At 39.7% G+C, this 13,734-nt stretch overlaps 1 protein-coding gene across 1 annotated transcript in view; it reads left to right on the forward strand.

The window, feature by feature from the left end:
* Positions 1–13,373: 13,373 nt before the first annotated feature.
* The window catches only part of blnk (B cell linker), a 32,552-nt gene continuing 32,191 nt past the window's right edge, over positions 13,374–13,734 (forward strand). The window contains exon 1 of the mRNA XM_034121812.1: positions 13,374–13,573. Coding sequence (XP_033977703.1) covers positions 13,430–13,573 — 144 coding nt within the window. The 5' untranslated portion in view covers positions 13,374–13,429. The remainder of the gene's footprint in view (positions 13,574–13,734) is intronic.

The raw sequence follows: 13,734 nt of genomic DNA on the forward strand, positions 1-13,734 counted from the left end.
CCCTGGGACAGTGTGTCAGTTAGAGCAGGGTTGGTAATAGTTGAAAGACAGGAAAAGCCTCTAACAGGTGCTGAGGATTTGGTGTTTACCAAAAACCACCTGCCAAGATCGAATGATTAAGGATGGGGGAAAGGAAGATAAAAAAAACACCCTATTGGCATGGCATGATACACTTCCAGTAAAAGTTTTTCTGCAAACAACGGTTTGGAGGAAGTAAACATCGCCTCAAAAATGTTCTTGCAGTTGTGACTATTCTGTTGGCTGGAGTAAAGCCTCACTCCTGGGAGATGCCTGAATTCTGGTCACCTCACGAATCTCTCACAGCTGTCCTGCCATGTCCGGTTCGTCTCGCCACTCACCGGCTCATTATGTCCGGACCCAGTCTGCACCATCTGCTCCAATGCTTTAATTAGCTTACTGCCTTAAAATGAAAGCCTTTGTGGGCATTTCTCCCGAGATCCCACAAGCTCATACACGGCCTTTGCACACACACAGGTAATGTATAGCGGGCCATTGATGATTACAGGGTGTCCGCGGGGTCTTCAAAAGTATTAAAAGTTGATAAATCAATTTAGCGAAAATTAAGGCTATTAAAAAGTATTAAACGGCATTTTCCAAGGTATTAAATGTTGTAGCTTGTTTTCAATAAGTATATAAATTGTCCAAAGAGGTTGTATTCTAAAGTTTGCCTGAATGTAATCATTGCGTAGGTGTGTAGTGTGATTCTGTGTAATTTATTTATGGCATCCCGTTGGATTTGACGTCATCTGAACAGGACATCGCATGCTCACTGCTTGATAGCGCGTGAAGGTCCGTTTAGGCCGGTTGTTAAACAACATCGTTATGGGGAAATGCAAGTTTGCAGGCCTTGATTCTCCTCTAATTACAAAGTTGCAGTTCATTTCTTCACTTTAATAAGCACACCTTGCCTCTGTCAGCTCGACAGAATTTGTTTACACTAGTCTCATTAGCATGGAGTTCTAAGGGTTAAAGGGTGTCACAGGGCAGACGTGACTAATTGCCGGGCTATTTAACACCCCAAACGCTCAGCTGTATATGAGGGTGCTGGCCCCTATTCAAACTGAGGCCGATGACATCCTACCATCGCAACACACTCTCACTCCATAAACGTCCAGGAGCGACGCTTGGTCAGGGTCCCGTGGCGTGCAGTTGGGACGCGCCTAGGCTCCTTCAGCTTCATAAAGGGACGCAAATAGCTTTCAACTGATTGCAATGTATTCCCATCTGCGGCGGGATTTGACGCTCATGGAAGCACGGCATTCGTTTGTGTCGGCGGCATTTAAAGGCAATGTGAGCCAATTCCCATTGGATAACGGAGAATTGTACACCCGGAAGTAAGTATTCCCCTTACTGTCGATTTATTTGACAGTGATATCTGCACTACTCATCAACTCAAAAACACCAGATTATCCTTGTTAATTACACAACATTGATTGGTTTAAATTGTGTGCAATGCTTTTGTATTTTTCCCCTTCGATTCGGAGAAACAAATATTTTTTCGGAGTTTAGGATGGCAGAATACACTACACTACCCAGAATCCCCAGCTATCATTTAGGACTACACCATGTGCTCTGTTTGACAAACCCCGTGATTAGTTCTCAAGCTCTGTGATTGGTTGACCTCCAACTGCATTCCATATGGAAAAAAAACGTTTCGTAAAAGATAAAATCATACTTTATTCAGCAGTGCTTGCTTTACTCTTTGAAAGTCATCACATGAATGCATTGTAATGAATGGTTTGGCTGCATTAAATATTACACATCTGTCGTAGTTCTTTATTTATCTACAGAGATCGGGCCTCAGAATAGACCGGAAACTATTCTTTTACCGTTCTGTTTTAATTTCACAATAAAGTTAGTAGTAATATTTTGTTTTGATATTATTGTTTTTTATTAACTACTAGACCGCTGGGTCATGTTAAGACCATCTTTTCTGTGTTGCTGTGGGTTTTTTACATCGCTTTTGTGTTACAAATATCAAAACAATAACAAAATATATCTGTCGTAAACTAAACCAGAAACAGCAGTATATTTTATTTTGTTAACACTGTAAACTTGACAGCTTTTTAACCCGCACCTCCTACTGGTTAAAGCACGTTATTACACGTTTAGAGTAATTGCAATGCAGGTAGATTGTGTTGCTTTTTAATGACTGTTTTAAAATGCCTTTTTCTTAATGTCTTTCATTTTTGTAAAGCACTTTTGAATGTGTTATATTTTATGAAAACATTTAAATATTAAGAGTATATACAAAATAGGAGGAAAGTAGAAGGTCAATGATAGAAATATAGAATAGAAAATATCAAGAAGATACTGTAAATGGTATCTAGAATAAAACAGTTTAGTGCCGGATGTACAAAGATATTAATAGGAGGATGTGCAAAACAGACAAACTAATTAGGCTTTATTTAAACATTAAATAATACTTTAGGTTAAGGACTTCTTTTAAATACATGTAAGCAAAAAGCTTTGGGGGTATCTATATTAAGCCTGACAAAGTACTTAACGTTTAATATATTGCATGGTTTGTTTTGGAACTTGACAATCAACTTTCCTGCAATGTTAACTATGTTGAAGCACTTATTTTAACCGATATTAAGACGTTCGAGTCTTGATTTGGATCGTGTGCCGTCGATGGGTTTCATTCCATTTCAAAGTGCTGTTTGACGCGGTGTAAACTTTGCGCACTGCCACTCCAACATCCAATCACAGAGCTTGAGAACTAAGTGCTTCCCTGAGCGTCAAATACCGCCGCCGATGGGAATACATTGCAATCAGTTGAAAGCTCTTTGCGTCCGTTTATGAAGCTGAAGGAGCCTCGGCGCGTCCCAACTGCACGCCACGGGACCCTGACCAAGCGTCGCTCCTGGACGTTTAGGGAGTGAGAGTGTGTTGGATATGTCAATAAACCTTAGAAAATCTTGAAATCTCGAAAGGGATGTGCAAAATAGCCATTATATACCGTCTTTAATTAACTATTAGTAGAGAATAACGAGCAATGAATATGCTTTATAGGGATCTGCAGATAAATGTTTAGCACCAACTATCAAATATGTCACCTGATTGTTGGCACTTGACAATCACCTTCCCTGAATTTCACTCAGGTGTAACTAAAGTCTGATTTAAGGGTTGTTTATATTTCAGAATCTGCAAAGTAACTAAAATAAATGTAGTGGAGTAAAAATACCAGGTTAACCTCTGAATTGTAGTGGAGTAGAATTACAAAGTAACAATGAGCTGTCATGTGGGTATATATTAATGCTGCCCATTATGGACACAAGCAATTTTCACCCATTTATTAATTATATGTTTTAAATTTGATAACACCAATGTGTTTAATACCGGCAACTTCTAGTTGTGGGAAAAACGAAAACGTTCCCAGTAACCTTGGCGCACTGCCACTCCAACATCCAATCCCAGAGCTTGAAGATTAATCACGGGGTTTTCAAGCAAAGGGACTGAAGTCCCAAACGATAGTTGAGGATTATGGGTAGTGTAGTGTCTTCGGCCATCCTAAACTACGAAATGTTTTTCGGATTTCATATCGCATTAACACCATATCCCAACGGGCATTGCGGCTAAAACATCCAATCACCGAGCTCAAACCATAGCTGAGGATCTTGGGTAATCAGTTCAGTGGGTGTGTATCGCAATGATGCTCGAAATGTCCCTTATAGGCCTACATCTGTTTCCTGTTACTTTATTTTGAAATTCAGTTCCTGACGGACGCCAAAAAAGCCAGAGATTATGGAATTAAACAAATAAATAAAAACAAGGATAATTGTGTGTTATTGTTGAGTTAATAGCAGTGTGTTATTTAGAAAAGAATAACAAATTACAAGGAAAAAAAGATTGAAAAAATACAGATTTCAGTATTCTGAGGCTCTGAGCCCCATTTCTTTTCCTCGTGGACGGCAAAAAAAGTCAGACATTATACGATTTAAAATAAAAACAATAATCGTGGCTTGATATTGAGTAAGAAAATGTTTTTATGAACCACACAGCTTCCGGTCTTCCAAGACCCGACCGGACAAAAAGACGTGGTGCAGGCACGAAACACACTACCAATAGAAATACATTGCTTTTAAAATCGTTCTGTGTGACACGAAAAAAAGGGGAAAATCGTGTTGGTGAACACGAATCAATAGATTAAATGTCGTGACTATAACACAAAATGCCGTGAGACTGGGTTGCAAAATAACGATATCAACGAACTTTTTGCGGAAATTACCAAGATTGGCACTACTTTGAAGACGGTGGCAAGTGATGTGTCAATAATTAAATTGGACACAACAGAGTTAAAGAACTCGGTCAATGCTCTACAGATAAGACTGGAAGAGGCCGAGGATCGCATCGGTAGCTTGGAGGATAGCACGGCTAACATGGCTAATGAAAGCAAGGGACTGGCAAGGCGAGTTGAACAACTATGGAACCGTGTTGAGGATCAGGAAAATCGTGGTAGAAGGAATAATATCAGGTTGATTGGACTGAAAGAGGGAAAGGAAGCAGGGAGCACAATTAATGACTACGTCAAGAAAATACTGAATGATGGCTTGGGGCTACAGGGGGCTGAGTATGAGATTGAGAGAAGCCACAGGAGTGGGGGGCCAAGACCTGATGACAACCAGCCGCCACAGATGATCTTGGTGAAATTTCTACGCTACACAGCCCAGCAGAAAGTTCTGGCAGCCGCAAAGAAAAATAGAGTACGGTGGGAGGATTGCTCCCTCTCCATCTACGAGGATCTTACCAAGGAGCGCTCCGACCTGCGGAGACGTTTCTCCCCGACCATGAAAACTTTATTGGAGCATCAGGTGAAACACACGCGGTTCACATGGAAGGGGAAGAGATGGAGCTTTACTGATCCCAAAAAGGCGGAGGAGTTTGTTGGAAAAATATTCACACCACAGAGCATGAATGACGTTATGATATACTACATTAAGGAGAGCGGAGTTTGATTTTCAGAGGTAAGGCGGGGATGGGAACTTTCAGTTGCTGTTATGACCGGATGGCTGGGGGCGGAGTGTGGAGACGGCTGTCTACGGGAACCATACAGACCGGAATTGGACTGACCGAGCTAGTGAAGCTCATTACACTGCTATGTTCACTTTAAAAGCAGTGTGTTTTGGGTTAATGTAATTATTATGTAATGTCGAAGATGTATCTGTTCTTAGATACGTATATATGTCTTGTTTTTATTTTTATGATGGCAGGAACATGGCGTTAATGTGTTGCATTGAGTTAGTGAAAGATAACATCACAGTCTTTAAATCCAAAGGTTGCAAATATACACCCCTCAAAAACAATGGTTGGTGGCCACATTAATATAGTATCATGAAACATTAATGGCTGTAGCATCCCAACCTAAACGAAAAAAAGTCCTCACATATCTTAAATCTAAACACACAGATATTGCGTTCGTTCAGGTAACTCATTTTAGAAACGAAGATGAAGCTCTGAAAATGAAACGTGACTGGGTTGGGAAGGTCTTCCATAACTCGATATCTAGTAAAAGCTGTGGAGTTGTTATTCTTATGAACAAGAAACTTAATTTTGTACTGTTAAAACAATTTGCAGATACTGGTGGACGCATTATAGGCGTAGAGGCACTTATTAACGGAGTTAAAGTTGTATTGTGTAACATATAGGCCTATGCCCCAAACACGGAAAGCCCAACCTTCTTTCAGGAAGTCAACAAATTATTAGGAAATATGGATGGTCATATTATATTAGGGGGTGATTTTAATCAAACATTGGACGATTATATAGATAGGAGTAAAACTAAGACAGGTGCGACCCCCAAAGACAGAAAAACATTACCTATATACTACAAGAGGAACTGGGTCTAACAGATGTCTGGAGACTTGTAACCCAAAGCAACGGGAATACACATTTTACACTCATTCCCACAAAAGTTACTCTCGAATAGATCTTTTCCTGATCTCTGGTGCAGCTGTCAACTTGAGAGTGGTGAAAAGACAGGAAAATTACTAGCGAGACAACTATAACGTCAGGATGCAGATAACACTATAACATCTATCAGAAAAGATGATGAAATAATTACATCATCCAAGGAGATTAACACAGTTTTTAAAAACTTTTATGAAGAATTGTATACGTCCATGGGATCAACTAGCTGTGAAGACTTAAATAACTTTTTCCAGAAGGTGAAGCTACCACAGCTCTCTCAAAAAGACAAAAATAATTTGGATGTTTCTATAACAGAAGCTGAAGTCAGAACTTCTATAATAGGCGCATTCACACCGCAGTACTTTTCCCACAAAGGTTCATGAGAACTCTTTAGTTCTCATGAACTAAGTACAGATCGCGTTCACACCGGAATAAGTCCCTGGGGGAGGATTAGGCAAATAAAGCCGCTGACGTCACTTCTTCTTCTGCTTTGGGTTTACTGGCAGGCCGCAAACAACTTCACGGCGTATACTGCCACCCGAAGTCCCCGGCCGGAAGTCCCCGGAGTTGGGGACTGGCTTCAGTAGAAGCTGCTGGGAGTCCCAGCAGCTTCTACTGAAGCCTTCCGAGTAAATCGCCAGAACGCAGACACCTCCTCATCTCCACCGCTCCCATGTTTTATTTTGTGTTGCCATAAGTTAGTCTCTCTGCGTTTGTGCGCTGGGCTAATGCTAATGCCAATAATGCTAATGCGAGGATAATAAAATGGCGGCTTCACAAAACTTTTTGGGAGTTTTACGGGGCGTGGTTTGCATTCCGCCCAGCCAATCAGACATAGGAACCTTTTTCTCCCACGAAAGTACCTGCTCTCTAGCAGGGACGGAAAAGGGGGTAAAAAAGGTTCTCATTAACAAATTTTAGTTCCGGCTCTTTTTGGTGTGAACGCGACATTTCGGAACTATATTGGAACTAAAGTGGGAAAAGTACTGCGGTGTGAACGCGCCTAATGTGTATGAAAACTGGGAGGTCACCGGGAGTAGATGGCTTCCCAGCAGAATATTATAAGAAATATGTAGACATTCTCTCTCCAATACTAACTGAAGTTTTCCAAGAAGCATTCCAATACGGCTCACTCCCGGAAAGCCTTAATGAGGCCATTATATCACTAATACCGAAAAAGGATAAAGACTTCCAGCTAATTACAGACCTATTAGCCTTATAAATGTTGACTGCAAAATATTATCTAAGAGACTATAGCTCTGAGATTGGATCAGATACTACCAAAACTCATCCATAAAGACCAAGTGGGATTTATAAAAAATAGATCCTCAACTGATAACATGAGAAGACTATTACATTTAATTTGGATGGATATAAATAATCCACAACCTGTATCAGCCATATCCCTAGACGCACAAAAGGCTTTTGACAGGGTGGAATGGGCATTTTAACTTTCAATCATGACAAGGATGGGGTTTGGGGATGACTTCTGTAGATGGATAAGAGTTTTGTACTCAGGCCCTAAATCTGCAGTTTTTACTAATGGGTTGATATCCCAGTTCTTTGACATATCCAGATCAACCCGCCAGGGATGCAGCCTCAGTCCACTATTATTTACGATCTTCCTTGAACCGTTGGCTGCAATGATTACGCAGCGTCCACACGGCGGCGTGCGTTGAAGCTTGCCGGCGGGCGTGTCTGAAGCTCGACCAACAACCAATCACATGAATCTCCCGCCCCGGACACACAAGCACGCGGTTTGATTGGCTAGAGCTTGTACTGGCATATGATTCGATTGGCTGACGCTTCCGCCGAAGCTTCAAAAGTTGAACATTGCTCAACTTTTGAAGCGAGCAACGCGAGCAAAGCGAAGCAACGCTCCCACAATGCAGTTCGGCAAAGCGTGACGTCACCCCATTCAAAGTGAATGGGCAGAAGCGTTGAAGCTTCAACGCACGCCGCCGTGTGGACGGGCCGTTAGAGAGGATTCAAGAATAAAAAGAGTTGCTGGAGGTGGCAGGGAGCATAAGCTTTTTCTTTATGCGGATGACATTTTATTACTGAGTCAGGATCCGACAAACTCCATCAAAGCATTATTAGAAGTTATGGAAGTATATTCTAAAGTGTCTGGTTACTGTATTAATTGGCACAAATCAGAGGCCATGCCAGTTTCTCAAACCTGCTCTCAGAATCTGCTATCCACCTTCGATTTTAAATGGTTTCCAAAGTATCTAGGGATACGGATATAAGAGTACTGAATACTAATATGGAAAAACTACTGAACAAATGTAAAGTTAGTTTGGACAAATGGAGTAAGTTACGCATGACGCTATGGGGGAAGGTGAACACGATTAAGATGATAGTTGCCCCGCAGATAAATTACATAACTGGAATGATACCTGTATGCATTCCACAACAATTACTAGATATAACAAAATGGTAAAGCATTTTCTCTGGGATGGGAGAAAACCTAGAATTAATATGGACAAATTATGTCAGCCAAAAAATAGAGGAGGATTATCATTGCCCACTATAAAGTATTGTAGTATTTCTTTTGAAATGTCAAAGCTTGTGAAACATTGGAAGGGTATAAATACTGATCTGGACTGGGTCCTGATTGAGCAGGAACTAACCTCCCCTTTTAAACCTATTAATAATGTGATGAATCCTATTCTGGTACACTCAAAAGCAGTTTGACGAGAAGTACATAAAAAATGTAAAATTTCCCACAATACTGAAAGATATGCACCCTTATGGTCAGTGTTGGGCAAGTTACTTCCAAAATGTAATACATTACATATTACTGTCTTTTTTAAGTAATAAGTTACATTACAATATTACTGTCTCTGAAATGTAATGAGTTACACTACTTTTGAGTTACTTTCACCAAAATAACCGCAAAATAATGGCTAGGTATTTTAAATGCTAAAATGTAGTTTAGTGCAGCAACTGTGCAGATCCTTAAAGGTGGGGTAGGTAATTTTGGAGAAACCAGCTTGAGTGCGCTAGAATTTGAAAATACACAACCGGAAAAAATCTGCCACTTCCTTACAGAGCTCCTCCTCCAACACACACGAACGCGCACATGACCAATGAGGGCACGAGATAAGTTTGTGCACAGATGGAAGGCTGACAGGCAAGTAGGCCATCCAGTTATTTTAGCCGGCCGGCTAAAATGATTGGTCGTGCTTTTTACAGTACTACGGCTTCCACAGATGACATTTTGTTATGGATTTTTTGTCAAAGCACTTAAGATATTCATTGCTATCGGGATGTTAAGAGCATTCCATGGAATATAACAAAAAGTGTATCTCGAGCCGGTTTCTCAAACTTACCTACCCCACCTTTAAGGCTACTAACAACTTTTATTACAAGGCTTAGTTGAATACTCAATTCTGATTGGTCAATTCCGTTGCTAAGGAGGATCAAGAAAGAGAAAGTAAATGGGTAAAAGACGGAGCGCTGGACGTCAGATAAATGAACAGAAGAAGACAGACAAGAAGTAAACGCTAACAGGAACACGGTATGGGCTCTGCAGTGTTTAAGGACTTGTCAGTGGATCAGAAACTTTGAACAGAGTTGGACAGTGCTGCCGTAAAGTTGTTGTTGTCGCAGTTCCAGCCGTTGGTGCGCCATGGAACGGAGTTTTTTTTTTCTTAGCGGAAGAAATACGATCATTTTAAGTCAATAAAATCATTTCAATTAATATTGGGAGTCGATTCCTTAGTTTGTTTAGTATCTGGCCATGTAATAAGCGGGATAATGTGCAGCGACTTGGTCATTATAGGGAAAAGAACACCCTTCAGGCTCATCAAGATCAGCCTGACTGATTACGTAAACACCAGGTTTACTAATCTACCGGCACAATTTTTCTCAGGTGTCGGAATGTCTCGCGATGTTAGTGAATTCTTAAAAAACAAAACACCATTTAATTTCGGGTTAAAATTAGTTGTAACTGCGTTACTGAGAATTGTAACGGGTAGTATATTACCCAAATGTAATTAGTAATGCGTTACATTACTTCGTTACAGCAAAAAGTAATACATTACTGTAACTCCGTTACTTTTGTAACGCGTTACACCCAACACTGCTTATGGCACAATCCTAAATTAAAAATTGACCCAATCAACCCATTTACTGGGCACAGTGTCTTAAAAAAGGTATCAGGAAGGATATTGGATGATTTATTTGAAGCGAACATTTTTATTTCTTATGACAGACTGAAGGAAAAGTTTAATTTGGAGAGACGAGGCCACTTTTGGAAATATTTACAGATTAGACATTGTATGGGGGGGAGGAGTTTCATTAATAGGGATGATAATACAATAGAGTGTTACCTACAACTGCCAACAATGCTTCAAAGAGCATCTAGGTGGTACGGGATGTGTCCCTGGATAAACGACAATGGCTGTGGTAATCTCAAACGTGTATGGGAAAAGGACCTGTCACTTACAATTGACGAAAAAACATGGGAGGAAATTATATCTAACTCTGAAAAATACATAAGGGAAGCTAGAGGAAAATTCATTCAGTATAAAATAATTCAAAGATATTATTATACTCCGTCAAGACTACACAGAATGGGCCTGATTAAGGATGATTTATGTTGGAAATGTGGGGAAGAACGTGGCACGTATATGCATGCATTTTGGGAATGTTCAAAGGTTTGTCCCTTGTGGAGGAGTGTTCTGGACTCTATGGGGAAATGGTTGAAATGTGATATTCCCACTTCGCCAAGACTTTGTCTCCTTGGAGACAGGACGGTGACCCCGCATCTGAATAAATGTGCATTTAGAGCAGGGATGGGCAACTTGGATGGTGGTGGGGGCCACATAATGTATGTACTGGCCAGGGGGCCGCAGATTCACTTGGAACCCACACACACACAAATTCCATGTATTGTATGTAATTGTTAACAAATATACTAAGTCTGACATCTTCATTGACATTTTACAATCTTTCAGGGAAGATCCTCTAATAATTTCACTAAACAAATGTGATTTGAAGAAAGATGACGGAGAACAGCGGGGCTCCGGTAAGGAGTCAGTTTGTGCAGTTTATTTTACAAGCAGTGAGGGCTCGATAGCATTTGTATCTTACATTAGCTAGCTAAATGAGTGATGTAGCCTTATGCCTTGCTGTCAGCAAGCTACGTAGTTATCATTATCGTGAATCGCAACGTTACCGTGTCCTTTTGAGAGAGAGCTCCCCCCACACACACACACAAAAGGACACGGCATGCTGTCGAGCCCTCACTGCTTGTAAAATAAACTGCACAAACTGACTACTTACCGGAGCCCCGCTGTTCTCCTTCATCTTTCTCCCGGGTTGTTTTGATCACATGACTTAGAATTTGAATTTTAAGCACCGAATTTGACCATTCACATTTTTTTAACTTGAATTTTGGGATCTGTATTTGACCATTCAATTTTGTTTTACTTTAATTGTTAGATCTGAATTTGTGAACACTGAAACAAATACATTGAAATTCAGCTTTTGAAATTGCGTATCAAGATATTTCAGATTTTTATTTCACATACTGTAGGTAAATTCGGAACCAAAAAAATTCAGATACATGATTTTCAAAGTAAACCTTTTCAATGCTATAAATTCGGTGTCTGATAAAATTCAAATAATTCTGTCTCTTATTTGCTTCCATAAAATGTTTCCTAACAAAGTAAAAGGCTGAACTAAAGACATACCCTGAAACTAAACAAAGTAGTAGGCCCTAATGGGGTTCTATGGGATCTACTTCTTTGTTAATTTGCATGTGTTAAGGAAGTGTGTGGCTGTGTTTTTAAAGTTGTATTCATTATCTTCGGAGGATTCAATTTGCTGTTGGGTAATGTGAGGATCTAATGTGTCCACACTTTTACTATCACTATTACTGGAAATAATTGGAAAAGGTAGAAAATAAAGTAATTAAAATCTTCCATCTAGAAAAGGGACACTTCTGTAGTTTAAAATAAAAATAAAAAGATTTACACAAACCCTGTTTTAGATCATAAAGGCTCCTGTTCATCATCTTCATATCCTGTTTTGAAACCGAATAATCACATTTGTTAAATGTTCTTTCTGTGAGCTCCATAGATAAGAAGATCATACTACTTTTTATGTATTTCTCACCTAACTCTTGGCAAGAAATCCCAAAAACATAATATATATGATAAGTATTATTTTTTGCTGAGAATTAAGGATGAGCTTATGAGGTGCGTAGCTTAGCATAACGACTCCCAGCATCTCAAAAGCTTACTTATAAACACATTGTATCTTTTTTATAAGTAGGCCTACAAAGTATATTATTTGAATAGAAAAGTGTAACTGTTTAACATTAGAAGTGGCTGGGTGCTGTTGATGAAGTTAGAGGTAAGCTTATCCCTTTATGGCTTCTGCTCCATAGTCTGTACAGAATCGTTAATTGTATGTAGCTTACAACAGCAACTGTTTAGCATAGAACAAATACTGGCATACCAAAGCTGACAATATCTACATAAATACACCAAACTAGTACTTAAAAAGCTCACTCATTATACTTTGTTTGTTTAATCTTTACTAAATTCAGTAAGTGTTAAAATGACACATTGTTTTTTTGGGCAGAGCTAGGCTAGCAGTTTCTCCGTGCCTCCTCAAGCTAACTGTTAGCCAAATCAAGGTTTTGTGTTCACAGTTTGGCCCCCAAAGGCCCAAAAGGTTTGAGCTATGATGGAGATGCCCTAGTTTTTTTATGGGGCACTATACTGATTAGCTAAGTGAATGTTAACCTAAAGAACATTTGCTTTTTAAATACATTTTAAAAGATACTGCAGTATTTCCGCTAAATGTACATAAAGATGAACTGGTATAGGCTACATCCAAAACATTTATTTTTGTTCTCAAATTTGGCGGTAGTGCTCATTTGTAAATAGCCTTTATAATTGAGAGTACAACGTTTATTAATATGACCCATATATTTTTCAGATCTCTATTTCACCTGACCACAGTCCTGTTCCTGGTATCAGAGATGCTAGCCAAGAAAAGAAAAACACCACATATCCTGTCTTACAGAACATTTTCTAAAATTGATTAAACGCAATCTCTGCACATGACTTTTATTATAAGAAGTGCACCTTTTATAACTTTAGCGGTACTTACACCCACTGAAGTCTGGCACCTTGAATAAGATTACACCTTGAATTGGAAATAACTCTACAATAACTGTGGTTTGAACTCAACTGTAAATAAAGTGTGGGCTGGAAGTTGAAAGTCAAATCACACTTTATTATGACATCTTGGTTTGTCAAGGTTTTTTTATAGGCCTTTAAGGAAGTAACCAGTTCCCTTTTGTGAATGCCTCACTGCAATTTGTGTAACACATTTAGATGAGTTTGAGAAAACCATGGATTGCCACATTACCTTTGGATGAAAAAGAGGGAAATACAGAGTATGTGTTGGTTTTAATGAGGTGACCTCCCTTTGTGTACTTCTCCCTGTCAAAGCTGGCTGTTTGTTTGAGCTGCGGATGCGTGACAGGGTCAGTCTGTTACCGTACTTACAGAAGCACGTTCCTGCTAAGAAGCTCCCTGTTGAGACAAAAATGAACCTGCCGTCCAGAGAGGAGTGTGAGGGGTGGGACCCGGCACAAGTAGCCTTCTTTTTGGGCCAGGTGAGTACAGGAAGAAAATGGAGAATAAATATCAGGAAACCAATGGATGCTAATGGGCCTATTTTCTCATGATTTTAAAGTTTAGTATAGCTGTTGAATTACACTAATCGTCTGGGAATTAAATTCAGTTAATCTGTGTAGTTAAGTGGAAATGTTCTGGA

The sequence above is a fragment of the Trematomus bernacchii genome, unplaced genomic scaffold (genome assembly GCF_902827165.1).
Source record: "Trematomus bernacchii unplaced genomic scaffold, fTreBer1.1, whole genome shotgun sequence".
Taxonomy (NCBI): Eukaryota; Metazoa; Chordata; class Actinopteri; order Perciformes; family Nototheniidae; genus Trematomus; species Trematomus bernacchii.